At 43.8% G+C, this 20,135-nt stretch overlaps 1 protein-coding gene across 2 annotated transcripts in view; it reads right to left on the reverse strand.

The window, feature by feature from the left end:
- Positions 1-13,437, reverse strand: part of LOC129836232 (ninein-like protein) — a 54,598-nt gene extending 41,161 nt beyond the window's left edge. For both annotated transcript variants that reach the window (XM_055902116.1, XM_055902115.1), the window contains exons 1-7: positions 13,145-13,437; positions 11,841-12,048; positions 11,456-11,552; positions 10,158-10,357; positions 4,599-4,665; positions 4,243-4,433; positions 2,635-2,787 (exon numbers count right to left, since the gene is read on the reverse strand). In XM_055902116.1, coding sequence (XP_055758091.1) covers positions 2,635-2,787; positions 4,243-4,433; positions 4,599-4,665; positions 10,158-10,357; positions 11,456-11,552; positions 11,841-12,023 — 891 coding nt within the window. In that variant the 5' untranslated portion in view covers positions 12,024-12,048; positions 13,145-13,437. The remainder of the gene's footprint in view (positions 1-2,634; positions 2,788-4,242; positions 4,434-4,598; positions 4,666-10,157; positions 10,358-11,455; positions 11,553-11,840; positions 12,049-13,144) is intronic.
- Positions 13,438-20,135: the final 6,698 nt, after the last annotated feature.

Below are 20,135 nucleotides of genomic sequence, written 5' to 3' on the forward strand. Positions count from 1 at the left end.
TGGAACGTTTCAAGTTCCTTGGCGTACGCATCACTGACAATCTGAAATGGTCCACCCACACAGACAGTGCCTCTTCAACCTCAGGAGGCTGAAGATATTTGACTTGGCCCCTAAACCCTCAAACTTTTACAGATGCACCACTGAAAGCATCCTGTCAGGCTGTATCACCACCTGGTACGGCAATTATGCAGCCCGCAACAGCAGGGCTCTCCAGAGGGTGGTGCAGTCTGCCTAACGCATCACCAGGTACACACTGCCTGCCCTCCAGGACACCTACAGCACCCGATGTCACAGGAAGGCCAAAAAGATTATCAAGTACATCAACCACACGAGCCACAGCCTGTTCACCCCACTATCATCCAGAAGGCGAGGTCAGTACAGATGCATCAAAGCTGGGACAGAGACTGAAAAACAGCTTCCATCTCAAGGCCATCAGACTGAAAAATAACCATCACTAACCGGACTCCACCCAGTACCATGCCCTGAACTTAGTCACTGTCACTAGCTACCACCAGGTTACTCAATCCTGTACCCTAGAGACTGCTGCCCTATGTACATAGACATTGAATCACTGGTCACTTTAATAATAGAACACTTGTCACTTTGATAATGTTTACATACTGTTTTACTCATTTCATATGTACAGTGCCAGTCAAAAGTTTGGACACACCTACTCATTCAAGGGTTTTTCTTTATTTTTACTCTTTTCTACATTGTAGAATTTAATTTACTTATTTTTATTTCACATTTATTTAACCAGGTAGGTCAGTTGAGAACAACTTCTCATTTACAACTGCGACCTGGCCAAGATAAAGCAAAGCAGTGCGACAAAAACAACACAGTCAATAACACAAAAGAAAAGAAAGATTTTTCTATTTATGTTCAGTGTGTGCAAATGTAGAAGAGTAGGGAGGTAGACAATAAATAGGCCCTAGAGGCGAAAAATAATTACAATATAGCATTAATACTGGAGTGATAGATGTGCAGAAGATGATGTGCAAGTAGAGATACTTGGGTGCAAAAGAGCAAGAGGGTAAGTAATAACATGGGGATGAGGTAGTCGGATGTGCTATTTACAGATTGGCTGTGTACAGGTACAATGATCTGTAAGCTGCTCAGTCAGCTGATGCTTAACGTTAGAGAGAGAGATATAAGACTCCAGCTTCAGAGATGTTTGCAATTTGTTCCAGTCATTGGCAGCAGAGAACTGGAAGGAAAGGCAGCCAAAGGAAGAATTGGCTTTGGGGATGACCAGTGCAATATACATGCTGGAGCGCGTGGGTGTTGCTATGGTGACCAGTGAACTGACATAAGGCGGGCTATACCTAGCAAAGACTTATAGATGACCTGGAGCCAGTGGGTTTGGTGACGGATATGTAGTGAGGGCCAGCCAACGAGAGCATACAGGTCGCAGTGGTGGGTAGTATATGGGGCTTTGGTGATAAAACGGATGGCACTGTGATAGACTACATCCAATTTGCTGAGTAGAGTGTTGGAGGCTATTTTGTTAATGACATTGCCGAAGTCAAGGATCGGTAGGATAGTCAGTTCCACGAGGGTATGTTTTTCGGAATGAGTGAAGGAGGCTTTGTTGCGAAATAGGAAGCTGATTCTTGAGTTAATTTTGGATTGGAGATGCTTAATGTGAGTCTGGAAGGAGAGTTTACAGTCTAGCCAGACACTTAGGTATTTGTAGTTGTCCACATATTCTAGGTCAGAACCGTCCAGAGTAGTGATGCTAGTCGGGCGGGAGAGTGTGGGCAGCAATCGGTTGAAGAGCATGCATTTAGTTTTACTAGCATTTTAAGAGCAGTTGGAGGCCACGGAAGGAGTGTTGTATGGCGTTAAGCTCGTTTGTAGGTTTGTTAGCACAGTGTCCAAAGAAGGGCCAGAAGTATACAGAAGTGTGTACTGGTCAAGAAACATATGGCTTTGTTCCCAGAAGCAATGGGAAACCAAAAACTTAAGTTCCCACAACTTCCAAGGAACCAAATGTGCTAGCTGGGTCCTTAAAAGGTACAATATGCTGAAATCACTCTGCCATTTCCTGGTTGCTGAAATTCTAATAGTTATCCTAATTTCAGCTTATGTGTCAAAACAAGAAAGTATAGTGTTTAGAATCATTGTACCATCTAAACTGCTATAACCAAAAATTTTGTATTTTCAGCTGTTGAGGCTAGAGTATCAAAATCAAAAGTAAAAGACACAAAAACAAAACATTAGAACGTGAAGCACAGAAATAGAGCACATAGAACAAATCTACCGCTTCTTAGACTTGCTTTCAATGAGAACGACAGATCTATAACTCACATTCGTATGTGCATTTGGTCCGGGCCCCAAAAAGTTACATATTGCAGGTTCAACCACCAATCAGCCCACATTTACTGCAAAGTGAGTTTATTTGTTATAAATAGAATATCAAATATTCCCTTCAGTTCGAGACAGAAGCACGTGGCAATGTATTGTCATTTGTATTATCCACAGATCATTATTCTGGCCTAATTACATACATTTACTCTACTGACCCAGACCCAATCACATAAATTTCCATATAAATAAATTACTGTTAAACATGTACACGTTTCCTAAAAAGGGTGTTGTTCTGTCTGTCTGTCTGTCTGTCTGTCTGCTCACCTGCTGGAGTGAGCGGTGGGGGTTGGGGCGTATGGGGGTGGAGGAGGTGGGAACTGTGACACCCTTTTCTCTGAAAAGACCCTTCTGGAACTTCCTGAGGCTGACCTTCCCATCCAGGTCAGTGTCCAACTTCCTGAAGAGGGCGTCCAACTCCTGTGTGATAACGCGTAGAGTCAGGGGTTAAAACATGAAGTCAAATTCAATACAGAAACCCAGATACAGAGAGAAAGATTCAAACTACTCATATCTAGGATAACACACCCAATATATATACAAAAGTATGTGGACACCGCTTCAAATTACTGCAATCGGCAGTTTCAGCCACACTCGTTGCGGACAGGTGTATAAAATCGAGCACACAGCCATGCAATCTCCATAGACAAACATTGGCAGTAGAATGGCCTTACTGAAGAGTTCAGTGACTTTCAACGTGGCACCGTCATAGGACGCCACCTTTTCAACAAGTCAGTTCGTCAAATTTCTGCCCTGCTAGAGCCGCCCCGGTCAACTGTAAGTGCTGTTATTGTGAAGTGGAACTGTCTAAGAGCAACAATGGCTCAGCCGTGAAGTGGTAGGGCACACAAGTCCACAGAACGGGACCACCAAGCGCTGAAGCGCGTAGCGCGTAAAAAATGTCTGTCCTCGGTTGCAACATTCACTACCGAGTTCCAAACTGCCTAAGAAAGCAACGTGTGAAGCTCGTTGGGAGCTTCACACAAGCCGCACACAAGCCTAAGATCACCATGGTGTAAAGCTCACCGCCATTGGACTCAACGGACAAATCTGTGTTTGGCAGATGCCAGTAGAACGCTACCTGCCCCAATGCATAGTGCCAACTGTAAAGTTTGGTGGAGGAAGAATAATGGTCTGGGGCTGTTTTTCATGGTTCGGGCTAGACTAGTTCAAGTGAAGGGAAATCTTAATGGTAAAGCATACAATGACATTCTAGACGATTCTGTGCTTCCATCTTTGTGAAAGGCCCTTTCCTGTTTCAGCATGACAATGTCCCCGTGCACAAAGCAAGGTCCATACAGAAATGGTTTGTCGAGATCGGTGTAGAAGAACTTGACTGGCCCGCACATTGCCCTGACCTCAACCCCATCGAACACCTTTGGGATGAATTGGAACGCCAACTGCGAGCCAGGCCTAATCACCCAACATCAGTACCCGACCTCACTAATGCTCGTGGCTGAATGGATGTAAGCCCCCGCAGCAATGTTCCAACATCTAGCGAAAAGCCTTCCCAGAAGAGTGGAGGCTGTTATAGCAGCGAAGGGGATCCAACTCCATAATAATGCCCATGATTTTGGAATGAGATGTTCGATGAGCAGGTGTCCACATACTTTTGGTCACGTAGTGTATCTTTGGCAATTAACCACTGACTGCAGTCAGATGATTCCCTGAGGTGTGCACTCTTTTACTCCCCCTCATGGATTAAAAAGGAATGGACTGATGTATACTGGTATAAGAGATAGCGAGGAAACTCCTTTGGCCCATGTTTACACTAATCCAATGTCTTTGATCCCTTGATGGAAAGTCAGCAAGTGCACAGATCTGGGAATTAGGGAATTAAAACAGCCACTTGCTGAAATGTTGGGCTGGCCATACCTCTGAATTCAGGTCCTGCAGGCCAAGGTGGTCACAGACCAGAGACAGTTCCTGTCTGTTCAGAAAGCCTCCTCCTCCTACTCCAAGCTCCTCCCATACTGCCCTCATCTGTCTGTCTGACACCTCGGCCCCTGGCCCAGGGGATTGGAGTGGGCTCCCCGAACTGTCCCGCTTCCATCGCTTCTGCTGCCCTGAGACACACGTTCAGATGTTAGGATGAAAGTCCCTCAAAGAGTATAGCATTAGACTGCATGAATAGGGCTTGGAGTTATTCCTGATCACATGACCTAACCAGGAAAACTCCTGTCTTGAAGACTGAACGTACAATTAAGTAAACTTGAAAAATATTTAAGTACCTTGTGCCTCAAAGGTTTGATGGATGGTGTCCTTATGGCTTCCGGTTTCCTCATCTGACTTGAGACTCTGGAAGTAAGACATTGAAGAATGTCACCAAGTGTTCAAAACTGGAACAACAACTACCTTGCCTAAATGCTGACCCATATGCCCGTCCACATACCGTATCATAATCTGGCTATGTTGTTTAGTCAGTGTGTCGGACACGTGTGAGAACTGCACTGTGAAAGCTAGTTTACCCTACTACTAAGTGTGTTGTGAGAGAGTTTGTATAGCAGATGAAGTGTGTGTGTGTGTAAGTGTGCCTGCTAAGTGCTCTCTGAATACACCTCTGCTGTCTTCAACCAGGATCTCAGCGATCACTGCCTCATTGCCTGCGTCCGTAATGGGTCCGCGGTCAAACGACCACCCCTCATCACTGTCAAACGCTCCCTAAAACACTTCTGCGAGCAGCCTTTCTAATCAACCTGGCCCGGGTATCCTGGAAGGATTTTGACCTCATTCCGTCAGTAAAGGATGCCTAGTTATTCTTTAAAGGTGCTTTCCTCGCCATCTTAAATAAGCATGCCCCATTAAAAAAATGTAGAACTAAGAACGGATATAGCCCTTGGTTCATCCCAGACCTGACTGCCCTTGACCAGCACAAAAACATCCTGTGGCGTTCTGCATTTGCATCGAATAGGCCCCGCGATATGCAACTTTTCAGGGAAGTTAGGAACCAATATACACAGGCAGTTTGAAAAAGCTAGCCTTTTGCTATCCTAGCAGAAATTTGCATCCTGTAGCACAAACTCCAAAAAGTTCTGGGACACTGTAAAGTACATGGAGAATAAGAACACCTCCTCCCTGCTGCCCACTGCACTGAGGCTAGGAAACACTGAACAGCTGATGTTCTGAAAGAGCTGCAAAATCTGGACCCTTACAAATCAGCTGGGCTAGACAATCTGGACCCTCTCTTTCTAAAATTATCCGCCGCAATTGTTGCAACCCCTATTACTAGCCTGTTCAACCTTTCTGTCGTATCGTCAGATCCCCAAAGACTGGAAAGCTGCCGCGATCATCCCCCTCTTCAAAGGGGGAAACACTCTAGACCTTAACTGTTACAGATCTCTGCCTTTCCAAGGTCTTCGAAAGCCAAGTAAACAAACAGATACCCGACCATTTCGAATCCCACCGTACCTTCTCCGCTATGCAATCTGGTTTCTGAGCTGGTCATGGGTGCACCCCAGCCACGTTCAAGGTCCTAAACAATATCATAACCGCCATTGATAAAAGATAATACTGTGCAGCCATATTCATCGACCTGGCCAAGGCTTTCGACTCTGTCAATCACCGCATTCTTATTGGCAGACTCAACAGCCTTGGTTTCTCTAATGACTGCCTCACCTGGTTCACTAACTACTTCTCAGACAGAGTTCAGTGTGTCAAATCGGAGTGCCTGTTGTCCGGACCTCTGCCAGTCTCTATGGGGGTGCCACAGGGTTCAATTCTCGGGCCGACTCTTTTCTCTGTATATTACAATGATGCCGCTCTTGCTGCGGGTGATTCTTTGATCAACCTCTACACAGACAACACCATTCTGTATAGTTATGGCCCTTCTTTGGACACTGTGCTAACAAACCTCCAGACGAGCTTCAATGCCATACAACTCTCCTTCCGTGGCCTCCAACTGCTCTTAAAAATGCAAGTAAAACTAAATGCATGCTCTTCAACCGATAGCTGCCCGCAAGTCTAGCATCACTACTCTGGATGGTTCTGACCTAGAATATGTGGACAACTACAAATACCTAAGTGTCTGGTTAGACTGTAAACTCTCCTTCCAGACTCATTAAGCATCTCCAATCCAAAATTAAATCTAGAATCGGCATCCTATTTCGCAACAAAGCATCCTTCACTCATGTTGTCAAATACCCTCGCAAAACTGACTATCCTACCGATCCTTGACTTCGGCGATGTCATTTACAAAATAGCCTCCAACACTCTACTCAGCAAATTGAATGCAGTCTATCACAGTGCCATCCGTTTTGACACCAAAACCCCATATACTACCCACCACACACTCCAGCAGGTATATTTCACTGGTCACCCCCAAAGCAAACTCCTCCTTTGGCCGCCTTTCCTTCCAGTTCTCTGCTGCCAATGACTGGAACGAATTGCAAAAATCACTGAAGCTGGAGACTCATATCTCCCTCACTAACTTTAAGGATCAGCTGTCAGAGCAGCTTACAGATCATTGCACCTGTACATAGCCCATCTGTAAAAAACGTTCAGTTTTGAAGTATGACTTCGTTTCCACAACCAATGTGAAACCAAAAACATACGTTCCCGCAACTTCCAAGGAACCAAATGTGCTAGCTGGGAATGAACTGACCATAAGGAATTCCACCATGCCAACATTACTTCTGCTACACTGAGTAAAAACAACCAGCAGATTGTGATTCCAGCAGGCTCGAGAGTAGACTGGTAATCCCCAGCAGCACATGTGGCCGTTGACTCTCACACAGAGGAGCTTAGGGCATCCTCCACGTGTGTGTGTGTGTGTGTGTGTGTGTATACTTACTGCAGAATCTTACTAATTATGGTCTACATAATAGCCTATCTGAAGTAATGAAATTCAGCTGAAGTTAGCAATGGATTAGTTATGGAAGTTAATTATTGAGTACCGTCTTACTCATAGCAGTCTCTCTTTCAGGCTGGGAGGCACACTTACAGGGTTTATAACACAATATCTTAACTTTTTTAAAGGATGAATATTCGCATGATTTTGTATCAGACATAGCTTTGTCAAGGGACTGTCGTGAGGATTACAATTCATAAATGTCGTGTAAAGCCAAATATCTAGTGTGTAAAATAAATTCAAGGTGAAGTACCTTTGCTAACCACAGTGAAATAAAAAATGTAATCTAACCCATTATGGTTGTCGCTATGTTCCCTTTCCAATCTTTGGTGTGTTGCGTTTTAGCGCCAACCAGTGGTACATAGAGGCAAGTTCCAAAGAACTTTGTAGAATGAAATGCATAACTTCAGTTTATTATATAATACCAAATTCCATAATTATGTAACCAAATTAATCCTGGTAACACCTAAAACAGACAGAATTTGTGGGAGAATCGGTTACTACCCATCTTGGTTCAAAGGTCAAATTTTCCCCCTCAAAATCTTTGAAATGTACGGTATCATTTCAATCAATCCCATGTGGAAGATGGGTCTATTCATTTCATAGCTTCATTATAAGATATCGGGCATGGCCCCAAGCTGCAGCACCACATCAGAAACAGGCCGCTCATCATGACGCAACAAGCCACCGTCAATTATCATCAGCTTTAAATATTGAACAATATTACGTAACTCATCCATGAAAGGCTTTTCAAACGGGAACACTGTGAGGGTTTCAGTATTGGCTACTCTCTCTCTCATTCTTGTTATACCTCTCTCTCCCCATCTAATCATTTTGGTTCTCTCCAACACATGGCAGGGCTACACTTGGTCAGTGAATTTATTATTGTTGTCATCAGCACCACTTCGGGGTCGGAGAGCACCATTGTGCTCCTTACTACAGTGGCTCGAGGCTTAATAAATATAATCAAACTCTGTACCAACACAAAATGGTGGGAAGTGATGTAGACAGCTGAGAAGGGTAAGACATGACTAATCCTCTCAACATATCAAAGAATAAACATTCAAAAGCAATCATTTCAGCTGGATGAATGAAATCATATTGTTTATGTCTGTAAGTCAACAATAGATTGAAGACTCTTGACAACCAGCTTTAACCTGACAAAAAGGAATTATCTGTCTGAATAGAGAGCATGTTAAAGAATTCTCAACAAATAGAATGTGAGGTAAAGGTGAGTGGAAACCAGTGCTAAATTAAGCAAGCCAGCCTAATGGGACACTAATATTAACATGTCCTTGAGAAGGGTCCTTCAGGAATTTAACCCGGACGGCACGCTGCATCGTAGGAGGATGTGTAGACATAAACGTAGGTTAAAGTGACGTAAAGAGGAGTGTGAGCTTGTGTGAAATATTTAACAGGACCGGTTCAATTATTTACCTAACATGGGCTAGCTGTTGGCGATATTCCACCACAATACTTTCACAAGAAATACGTACGTTTCAGCCCAACAGCGGTGAACGATTTATCAACTCCCCAGCCCAATTAATCCACCCCAATCACATAGTTCACCCAGACTGTATGTTCCTGTTACCAAGGAGAGACCTATCTCCTGTAACCAACAATGTGACAGGGATGCCATACAGTAGTTCCCTCTCTATCTTCCAGTAACTAGGAATCCAACAAGGATTAAAGCTGCTTACGTATTGTCTTAAACTGCTGGAAATGTTAACTATTTAAAAGAGATTATTGGTGGGGAGCTTAATGAGAAACATGGCACAGGCATCTATCTGGCACTATGGCCTGACGAGGGAGAGAGAGGCTTTGGAAGGACGTAATCTCTCAAGCTATCAGAGATAGTCAATGCAGCGTTACATAAAATATCTAAATATTTCAAATGGGAAAGAAAATCTGGGATAACCGAATAGGTTTCTAAAATGAGAGCTGTGTTAACAGGAAGCGGCAGACAAGTCAACCCTTGCTTGTTGTGTATTATGTAGTTTATGTATGAATATTCGTAGATAAATGTGCAAAATGTATATTTTCAAAATCAAAATCTCCATCATGCAACTCTTACTTCAAGTAACCTACTCAATCCAGACTCAAAACACACACAAACTATGTACACACACAGAGAGGCAGCGAACAACGGTGGCCGACGGCAAAAGGGCCCCAAACATTTCACTCTCAGCAGGGATTTCACACTGCATCTTTAACACTTTTAACACTGACAGATACCCCCCGTCACCCACCACCATGACCTTTCCTTCACTTGTCCTCTACTGTTATACAATTTAGAGCCCAAAACAATGGGCCTTCAATAGACATGATGTTGTGAGATAAGCACACAGCAACCCCCAACCATGACTTTTCCTGGGCCTCATTACTGTCATTTCACACCTAAAAACAATGTAATAAAATGTGATGAAACTATTGGAACCAATGAAAGAATAAGCCATGGAAGAAGGGAGAGAGGACGAAACAGAGGGACACATCTTTGATCCTTAGCCAAACAGTGAGGGATGGATGGTGTGGGGTGGAAGCGGGGGCCACCAATGAGGGCTGCCAGTAGCACATTCCATATAATCCCACTTCCTGAGTGTGGAGTAGGACCGTCTGCCCAAAACCCCATGTACTCCTGAGATTCTACTCTCCCACTCTGTCTGAAGAGTGTGTCGGCCGGAAACATATACTGTATATTTGAGACAGGCCTCACCCAGCACCAGCACAATGCACCATTCATTGGGTACACATGAGGGAAATGGAAGTGAAGCACTGAGTTGGGAATTTCTCTCCAAACAGTCAGATATTCTCTAGGCCCTGGCCCAAGCTTGAGAACTCAAGAGTCAGCTATCTTTGTTGGCATCTCTCAAATGATGGTGCACGACCACAATGTAAACACAGCAGACAGAGGGCGAGAGGGAGGGATTAGGAGCACATCTCTTACCTCGACACTCTCCAGAGAAGTGGAGCGTCGGAGTTTGGCCCTCCTCACGCCAGCGGGAGAGAGCTCCTTCTGCTCTGTCCTGAAAGGAGGAGAGTCCTCTAATTCAGCTGGGAGCTCAGAGTCGGGCCTGTCAGGACGAGACCGCCGGCCGTAGCGCTTGGTTCCCTTCACAAACTTGGGCTTCACCTCCTCAGGAACAACTGGAGAGGAGAGGAAAGAAAGGAGGTGGGGAAGGACAGAGAGAGATGCAGTGGTTAAATGGTGTCTACTATGCTATTACAGCAGAATGCCTTTATATAGAAAGAAATATTTTAGACCAGCTGGGCATTTTTCTGCCCACAATTACAACTGCAAACATATTCTCACAGAAGCTTGGCAATGTTTAGTTACAAAGTAACAAGGGAGAGAGTCTATAGTGAAGGTCTAAATTAGAGATTGTATAACCAGAGATTAGCCAAAAACATTGTTAAACACATTCTTTAAAAGGGCATGTCCCGAAACTAACTTGGCAATAAACTTCATCATACTGTAACATTCTGGGGAAAATGAGGGAACTCTGCTGCCCTCCTAGATCCTCCTACTGCAATCCCCTACAATCCCCAACTGAAGAAACACATTTCAAAATACTATAAAACAGTTGTCAAAGATCATTCAGAAATCATATAAAGTGAAAAGCTGTATAATAAATGATATCTCAACTGAGTTAGGATTTGTTAAAGGTACAGGAAGTGTAATATATTTGAATCTGTATTTGTTAGAGAATATAATCCAGCCTGGGGCTAATAAGGACAGAGCTTATTAACATGATCAACTATATTTCTTTAGGGAGGGAAAATACTAAATATACTGTATCCCTTTGATGTCTCCACTAGTATTTACCTAATTTCGGTGAGCTCATGGTCACCCACCCGGGCAGTAGACAAACAAGCAGAATAGACCAAAACACTACTTGACTAAGTAATGCTTTTTAGTGTGCTTTTAATGATGACAAACTAACTTAGGTAGACTACAATGGCTCCAGTCTCAGCCTCAGTCAGTGCCTTTGTCAAACATTGAAAACGTAAATTATAAAATCAATGACCCCAAGGTTTGCCGTTATCCACAAGGATACATTGTTTACATAAAGCAATCTTATCAAATCCCCCACATAGGGCCCATGAACAAATATAAACAGCAATCTAAACTACTTGGGTATATAAACAACTGATTTCATTGGATTCAATCAGTTTGCACAGCCGTGTAATCAATGAAAACCAGACATACATCAATCCCCTCACCCCTCAGCATGCGTGCTTTACCTGGCTCCAGGTAGCTGCTCTCCTCTTCTGAGGTGCTGAAGTCCAGAGAGTGTGATAACACAGCTACAAAGCCTTCTTTGAACTCCTCAAAATTCACCTGCATAACAGAAGGAAAGTGAGTTAATTGTCAACAGTGTGAGACATGACTACTGTTCTGTCAATAGGGCAGCAACATGATAAAAAATGTCTTGGGCTTCTGATTTGAGATTTCAAATGAGCATACAGGCTTACCTAAGAACTATTACAAAATGTAGAGTGGTCATAACACAGCTATTATACAACTACTACACTTTTACTATAACTATGCATTTCAGAGCTTTACATATGTTTTAATGAACTGCTGGTAAGGGATATTTGTTGTTACTAAGGTGGTCTGGTCTCATACCCGAGCATAGTGGTGTGGTCCTAGCAAGGTGTCCAACAGTAAGGGAAGGTGAGCATCCAGGGATAGCTTGTGACAAAGGGATGACAACTCTTCCTTGTCCAGGTAACCAGTGCCTGTGGTGTCACAGCTGTCAAACTCCTCCTTCAGCTGGGCCACATAGCGGTTCTGCTCTTCCTCATCCATCCCAGTACATATTGTAGGCTTGCACCTACAGTGAAGTAGGATGGCGGTCAGGAAGAGACCGTGTACGCACAATAAAAGTTCAACCACATACTGCCACAGCTGCACTCTTGCACAAACACACACAATGCAACTTAAATTAGTCTAACATCCAGGGAGGCTAATTTATTAATTTCAATAGACTACCAGGCTTGGACTACGTACAGTGGTAAAATGTTTTACAGTGAGACGGTCCATCTATATATATATCTGCTGCTTTTAGGCTTGGATTTGATTCCCTTGATCTTGGATTACAGCCACAGGCCAAAAACATCTGCCTCAGTGGTTGCAATGTCCTGTACTGAATTCTGCAGTTGGTCCTGATTGCCATTAGTTATGTAAGGCGGGGGAATTCTGTCGTTATTGTTACCCACCACTCCCCACAAAAAAGTAAACAACCAAAACAAAAGGCGAATCATTTTTACCGGTAGGACTATTTGTTTACACCTACACATACCATTGCAAAATCTAACTTTCTATATAGGACGGCCTAGGACCTTGGGGTTTAGTAACCCAAGTAACAGCAGTTTAATATCAGGATATTCAGCAATGAATCATGATATTCAGCAACGAATGATCATTTATGTCCGTTTGAATACATTCTGACACACGTTGTAAATGATTGGGGCTGATACTTGGCAATGAATAGGCTCGAAGTAGGAATAAACTAATTCATATCATTTTTGCTGCATTTGTCTTTTTCCAATCTTCTTCGAGAATGAAAATTGCAGTTGCCCATAATTGCTCACCGTGCAAGGAAAATATATGGCCAGTCTAATGTCATACATGAACAGTTTATTGCTCATTCTATCACAAATTGATCAATACTAGGCAGGCTCCCTCTTTGGCTTGAAGTAGTGAGTCTGCTATGCTTCACCATGGGAACGGGGAACCAGCTGTGGCAAAACAAAGGTCAGGTAAAATAGAAAAAAATAGACTACAAAGTATCCACACTTTCAACCTTTCGCACACTCTAGGAACTAAAACCGTTACAATTTAGCATTAGCCTATGCGTTTGTAAACAATTGCCATTTAGCCGAGCTCTGACAAAGAATAGGCTAGCACAATAATGAAATTGCTCTTACCGTTTTAACAGTACACCGAAGCATCTAAATAAAATCACGAATGGTCCAACATGTGCATCGGATGCTTTTTCATTTTGAAAAGATGTGTCTGTCTGCCTGTCCCGGTGTTATTTTAAAGAAAAACGGGTCATGTCTCCATAGCTCTTCTCTATGAAGTGGCCACAAGTATGCGTGGCGGGTATAATGCTGAGTTCATAACCAAGTGGGAAGTGGGAATTTACCACCCGATTGTTAGCTAGAGGACTCAGATGGATAAAACCAGTCTTGACATGGACATTGAGGACTCCACCATTTTAAAGTAGTCAACTGGGTGGAGCTTCCTATGGGTGAAGGAAGGATCACATGATTCCATCCATGTCATCAGGAGGGATCAGCCAATGAATTATACTTGTGAGCAAACATTCCATAACTGTATGCATCAGGAAATCACTATCCTTGGCTTTATACTTGTTCAAATAACACACTCTAGATTGCAGTATGCACACTTTCAGTTTGTTTCATAGAAGTAGTAGAAGTAGAACATTCACTACTTCAAAATGGAGATGGCCTCAATGGCGCTGCCCCTACACTCACAAGTGCCATAATGGGACACATACTGTATACATATGATATCTCTATCATTCTCTATGTTTACCATATAGGACTGGGAAAAATGTATTTGAACGCCCCCTAACTGGTAATTACTAGTGGGAAACTAATGTATCAGTCTTGAGCTCCAAGTGAGAGGTGGGAATTTACTAGTGAAGTCGTAAATAACAGTTGGATGCATTCAGGTGGTTTGAACTAGTTTAGAAACACCCGATTGGCTGATGGCCAACAAGCCATAAATTAAAAGTACAACTATCAGGCTTGTAAACAAATGATAGTGTTCAAAAACCATATTAATAGATTGCTTTAAAAAAATAATATTTTGTAATTGCATTTAACTGCCAAATATATACACTGCTCAAAAAAATAAAAGGGAACACTTAAACAACACAATGTAACTCCAAGTGAATCACACTTCTGTGAAATCAAACTGTCCACTTAGGAAGCAACACTGATTGACAATAAATTTCACATGCTGTTGTGCAAATGGAATAGACAAAAGGTGGAAATTATAGGCAATTAGCAAGACACCCCCAAAAAAGGAGTGATTCTGCAGGTGGTGACCACAGACCACTTCTCAGTTCCTATGCTTCCTGGCTGATGTGTTGGTCACTTTTGAATGCTGGCGGTGCTCTCACTCTAGTGGTAGCATGAGACGGAGTCTACAACCCACACAAGTGGCTCAGGTAGTGCAGTTCATCCAGGATGGCACATCAATGCGAGCTGTGGCAAAAAGGTTTGCTGTGTCTGTCAGCGTAGTGTCCAGAGCATGGAGGCGCTACCAGGAGACAGGCCAGTGCATCAGGAGACGTGGAGGAGGCCGTAGGAGGGCAACAACCCAGCAGCAGGACCGCTACCTCCGCCTTTGTGCAAGGAGGTGCACTGGACCTCCAGCAGGCCACAAATGTGCATGTGTCAGCATATGGTCTCACAAGGGGTCTGAGGATCTCATCTCGGTACCTATTGGCAGTCAGGCTACCTCTGGCGAGCACATGGAGGGCTGTGCGGCCCCACAAAGAAATGCCACCCCACACCATGACTGACCCATCGCCAAATCGGTCATGCTGGAGGATGTTGCAGGCAGCAGAACGTTCTCCACGGCGTCTCCAGACTCTGTCACGTCTGTCACATGTGCTCATGTGCTCAGTGTGAACCTGCTTTCATCTGTGAAGAGCACAGGGCGCCAGTGGCGAATTTGCCAATCCTGGTGTTCTCTGGCAAATGCCAAACGTCCTGCACGGTGTTGGGCTGTAAGCACAACCCTCACCTGTGGACGTTGGGCCCTCATACCACCCTCATGGAGTCTGTTTCTGACCATTTGAGCAGACACATGCACATTTGTGGCCTGCTGGAGGTCATTTTGCAGGGCTCTGGCAGTGCTCCTCCTTGCACAAAGGCGGAGGTAGCGGTCCTGCTGCTGGGTTGTTGCCCTCCTACGGCCTCCTCCACGTCTCCTGATGCACTGGCCTGTCTCCTGGTAGCGCCTCCATGCTCTGGACACTACGCTGACAGACACAGCAAACCTTTTTGCCACAGCTCGCATTGATGTGCCATCCTGGATGAGCTGCACTACCTGAGCCACTTGTGTGGGATGTAGACTCCGTCTCATGCTACCACTAGAGTGAGAACACCGCCAGCATTCAAAAGTGACCAAAACATCAGCCAGGAAGCATAGGAACTGAGAAGTGGTCTGTGGTCACCACCTGCAGAATCACTCCTTTTTTGGGGGTGTCTTGCTAATTGCCTATAATTTCCACCTTTTGTCTATTCCATTTGCACAACAGCATGTGAAATTTATTGTCAATCAGTGTTGCTTCCTAAGTGGACAGTTTGATTTCACAGAAGTGTGATTCACTTGGAGTTACATTGTGTTGTTTAAGTGTTCCCTTTATTCTTTTGAGCAGTGTATATATTTTTTAAATGAGCATGGCCATATTTCTATTACAGGATATTGGATTACTGTCATTCATATTCCAATCACCCAGCTCAATGTAACATTGATTGGTTTAGGCTACTACATGATACATACAACATGACACACAAAGTTGCCCGATACCCATCATGCGGTTGCTGCAACCTAGCCTACAAATAAAACTTTATGATGCAGGTGCACAGGTCGAGAGACAAATCCAAACAGTTGCCTTCCTCTTTGCAACTGAAACAAGAGTTTCTATTGAACAAATCCAGGTAGGTCCCTCCCGGTTTCGTTACATTTGCTTCCGTTTAAGAAATGTTTTGCAACAGAAGAAAATCGGCAGAATGATCAGCCCCACACACAGTTCACTTTTATAGCAGCCACATACAGCATCGTCACTTTGCTTGTTGTATAATTCCTTCTCTCATCTACATGCTTTCCTCCTCTCACCTTCGCTTGTGGACTTCAGTGAGCAACACAACAGCTCTCTGTAACCAGGCGAAAAAAACTTTCCAAACCAAACTTCATACCATAACCTCTAAGCAAACAGATGTTTTGGTTTTGTGTGTATTGCTTTGAATTGTCCGGTATTACTGCACTGTTGGAGCTATAAACATAAGCATTTTGCTGCACCTGCGATAAGATCTGCAAAATACTGTATGTGTATGCGACCACATAGCCGTGGGAAGTAGGGGTACTGAGGGTGCTGCAGCACCCCCGGAAAAATCACACAAAAAATATTTAATATAAAACATTTAATAAAAAAAATCTAAATTCCCCCCATAAAAATATTGCACTAGGGCTATATTACTCCTGTTTGAGCGGAGAAAAATACACGTCAGCAGAACGAGGAGAAAAATACCCTCCCCTCAGCACCCCCACCCCAAAACATCTTCCCGCAGCCATGCGTGACCAATAAAATGTTATTTGATTTTGAACCGCTACACAGCTTACATCATTGTCACCATATTTGTAAGGAACGACGCTGGAGTCGAGGAGCAGGTACGGGGAATCAACATTTAATCGGAACAGACATGAAAACAGGACAGGAACAGCGTTAGAACCGGGTAAAACACAGACGTAAGATAATTAATGCAGCAGCGGGGAACAGAGCTGGGGAACTGACAAATATAGGGGGGGTATTAAACAGGGGATTGAGTCCAGGTGAGTCCAATAATTTGCTGATGCGCGTGACAAGGGAAGGCAGGTGTGTGTAATGATGGTGGCAGGAGTACGAAATGCAGGGCAGCCTGGCACCCCCGAGCGGGGGGGGGGGGGGGGAGCGGGAGCAGGCGTGACAGTACCCCCCCAGGAGCGCCACCCGGCGTCCCACCGGGCAAGCCGGCTGGGCGTAAAAACCCTACGAACTGGGAGAGGCATGGGAGCCTGGCGAGCCGGCTGAGGCGTAGGAGCCTGATGATCCGGCTGAGGCGTAACAGCTTGACAATCCGGCTGAGGCATAGCAGCCTGACGAGCCGGCTGGGCGTAAAAACCTGACGATCAGGCTGAGGCCTGACGTGGGATGGGCGCCTTCCGAGCCAACCGGGGCAAGGAAACCTCTCGAGCTGGCTAGGGCATGGAAGCCCGACGATCCAGCTAAGGCACCCCCGGTTCCATCGGCCACAGCCCCCGGACCCGACGTTACACAGAATTACTGTGAGCGTCCTAGGTTTTGTATTGAAGTCAATGTACCCAGAGGAGGATGGAAAATAGCTGTCCTCCGGCAACACCATGGTGCTACCATAGAGGGTGCTGTTGAGGCTACTGTAGACCTTCATTGCAAAACAGTGTGTTTTAATCAGTTACTTGGTGACGTGAATAGAATTCACCCATAGGAAAGCCAAACAATTTGACTGCTTAAAAATTGTGGAAGCCCTCAATGGCAATGTCCATGCCAAAAGAGGTTTATCCATCTAGAGTCCTCTATCTAACTCTATGGTGGTAAATTCCCACTTGGTTATAAACGCAGCATAAATCTCACTTCTTCTGTGGGCTAATAGTGCTAGACTGAGTATTGGTTCTGAACAATCGAGGCTGGAGGCTGGCACTCAGCGGTACCGAAAGCGAGGCTACGTTAGACGTTACATGTGTGAAGTTAGCCACAATAACGATGAGTGGAATTAGCGGTTTGCCTTCCAAATAAAAGTCCCCCAATTGAAAGTGATGCAAACGGATACAAATAGTGGAAACATGCCATATTTGGACAAGATAATGGTTAGGATATTGTTATATAAATTCAACAAAAGACAATCATTTGTTAAGTTTTTGTACACAAAAAAACGTACAAATCTGTAGAAATCACACTGTGGGTAAATTAGACTTCAGAATTGCGTTGGGGGCATACTTACATGCACTGTACAGCCTTACCTATGGGTCTTGAGTCCATAAAATGGCATATCAGCCAACTCTGTGACACAGATTACAATACTGAAGAATTTACACAAATATTAGCGTTGTAGCTCATATTTGGGAACTTTAACTGTGGGAAATCACCTCTTTATTTATTTTGGGCTCCAGAGTGACGCAGGGGTCTAAGACACTGCATCTCAGTGTAAGAGGTGTCACTGCAGTACCTGGTTCGAATCCAGACTGCATCACATCCGGCCGTGATTGGGTGGCGCACAATTGGCCCAGCCTCGTCCGGGTTTGGCCGGGGTAGGCCGTCATTGTAAATAAGAATTTGTTTAACTTGCCTAGTTAAATAAAGGTTCATTTAGCCTATTGTTCGCATTACATTTACATTTACATTTTAGTCATTTAGCAGACGCTCTTATCCAGAGCGACTTACAGTAGAGTGCATACATTTTATAAAATTTTTACATACTGAGACAAGGATATCCCTACCGGCCAAATCCTCCCTAACCCGGACGACGCTATGCCAATTGTGCGTCGCCCCACAGACCTCCCGGTTGCGGCCGGCTGCGACAGAGCCTGGGCGCGAACCCAGAGACTCTGGTGGCGCAGCTAGCACTGCGATGCAGTGACCTAGACCACTGCGCCACCCGGGAGGCATTAACATACATATTGCAAGGTTTACATTAAGCTCACCAGTAAACCTACTAATAGAGGTCATAAAAATTGTTAAAAGGTTTAAAAACAATTCTAATAGTGCAACATTTTGACAGTTTATGAAGATACTCCAAACTGTTTGAAATGTTTAAATGCATCAAATATTGACTAAATTATAGCCCATAAAACATTTTACTGGCACGGAAAAATATGGTGTTCAGGGATTTTGGTGAAAATTCTGGTACTCAATTTGTCAAATGTCTTTTTTTATTTTTTCGAATGCACTCATATACATTTTCTGATGGTATCAGGTATTTATTTAATATTTTGTGTTAAAATAAAGACTATTATATGTGCCTTGTTTGCATAAATACAAATGGTGTATTTGCATATATAAATATATCAACATAAATGGATAGAATAGGGCTGAAACCACAAAAACTTCCTCTGCCTAGACCTACTGACACTCAGCTGCACTGTCTATAGACTGCCTCAATTGCTGTTGTTGAATTATGCAACAGAATGTGACAAGTGTGTCAATAGCAGGGCTGTGTTCAGTATGTTTTAACATTCTGGAAAGTTTAATTGAAACGGTGCTGTACTGAACGACCAGTTAAAAAACAGGGAGGGGTTGGGTTGAGGAATACTGTCAGCATGGCCACTGCCATTTAAATACGTCACTCAATTATTCAAGCTACACCTCACCACACCCACCAAATGGGAGCAAACGTAACGCAGTCTGTTCAAGAACGTTTTGGGGAAACGTGTCGTTCTGTACAAACCGTTCCACAACGGAGCAAACGTTCAAGAAAACTGAACGCACCTCAGGATGCCCCCGGTTAAAAAATCAAAACATTTGGCTCTAGATTACACCTGTACTTTGTTTGCAAAATCAGACATAATATCACTATAATCTGTGTTCATTTCCCAGAAATTGCTTTCATTTCTTCGCATCTAATTTGAAAACATTTCAACTGTAGCAAATTACTTTTCAATTCCACACAAAAAAAACACATCTTTCCTGTGGTGTAAGTGTCGAGATGTGTTAAATTCCTTACAAAGCTTTAGCGTTCTTATAGATCCAACAGAAAGACAATGTTGAGTAGATTTTGCAGTCCTCAAACACAGTAAATAGATTGCTGAAAAAGACAGATCCTCAGGTGGGTGGGCATGTGTGTTTCTACTACTATGTTGAACATTCATATTTCAATGTATAGGGTTACCTGTGGATATTTGGTCAATTAAATGGTGTATCAGCCTACTCAGTGACACCCACAGAACGCAACTCTGAAAAGGTTTCACAAATATTAGCGACGTACACACAAATACTCACTGAGAAGGCTGATACCTAATTTCATGGACCCAAGATCCATAGGTAAGGCTGTAAGTTGCAATATGAATGTCCAATACAGTAGGTTGACAGATTAGTATAATGACACAAAGTGAGACCCAGATGCAGACACAGGAGGCAGATGGTTT

The sequence above is a fragment of the Salvelinus fontinalis genome, chromosome 37, assembly GCF_029448725.1.
Source record: "Salvelinus fontinalis isolate EN_2023a chromosome 37, ASM2944872v1, whole genome shotgun sequence".
Taxonomy (NCBI): domain Eukaryota; kingdom Metazoa; phylum Chordata; class Actinopteri; order Salmoniformes; family Salmonidae; genus Salvelinus; species Salvelinus fontinalis.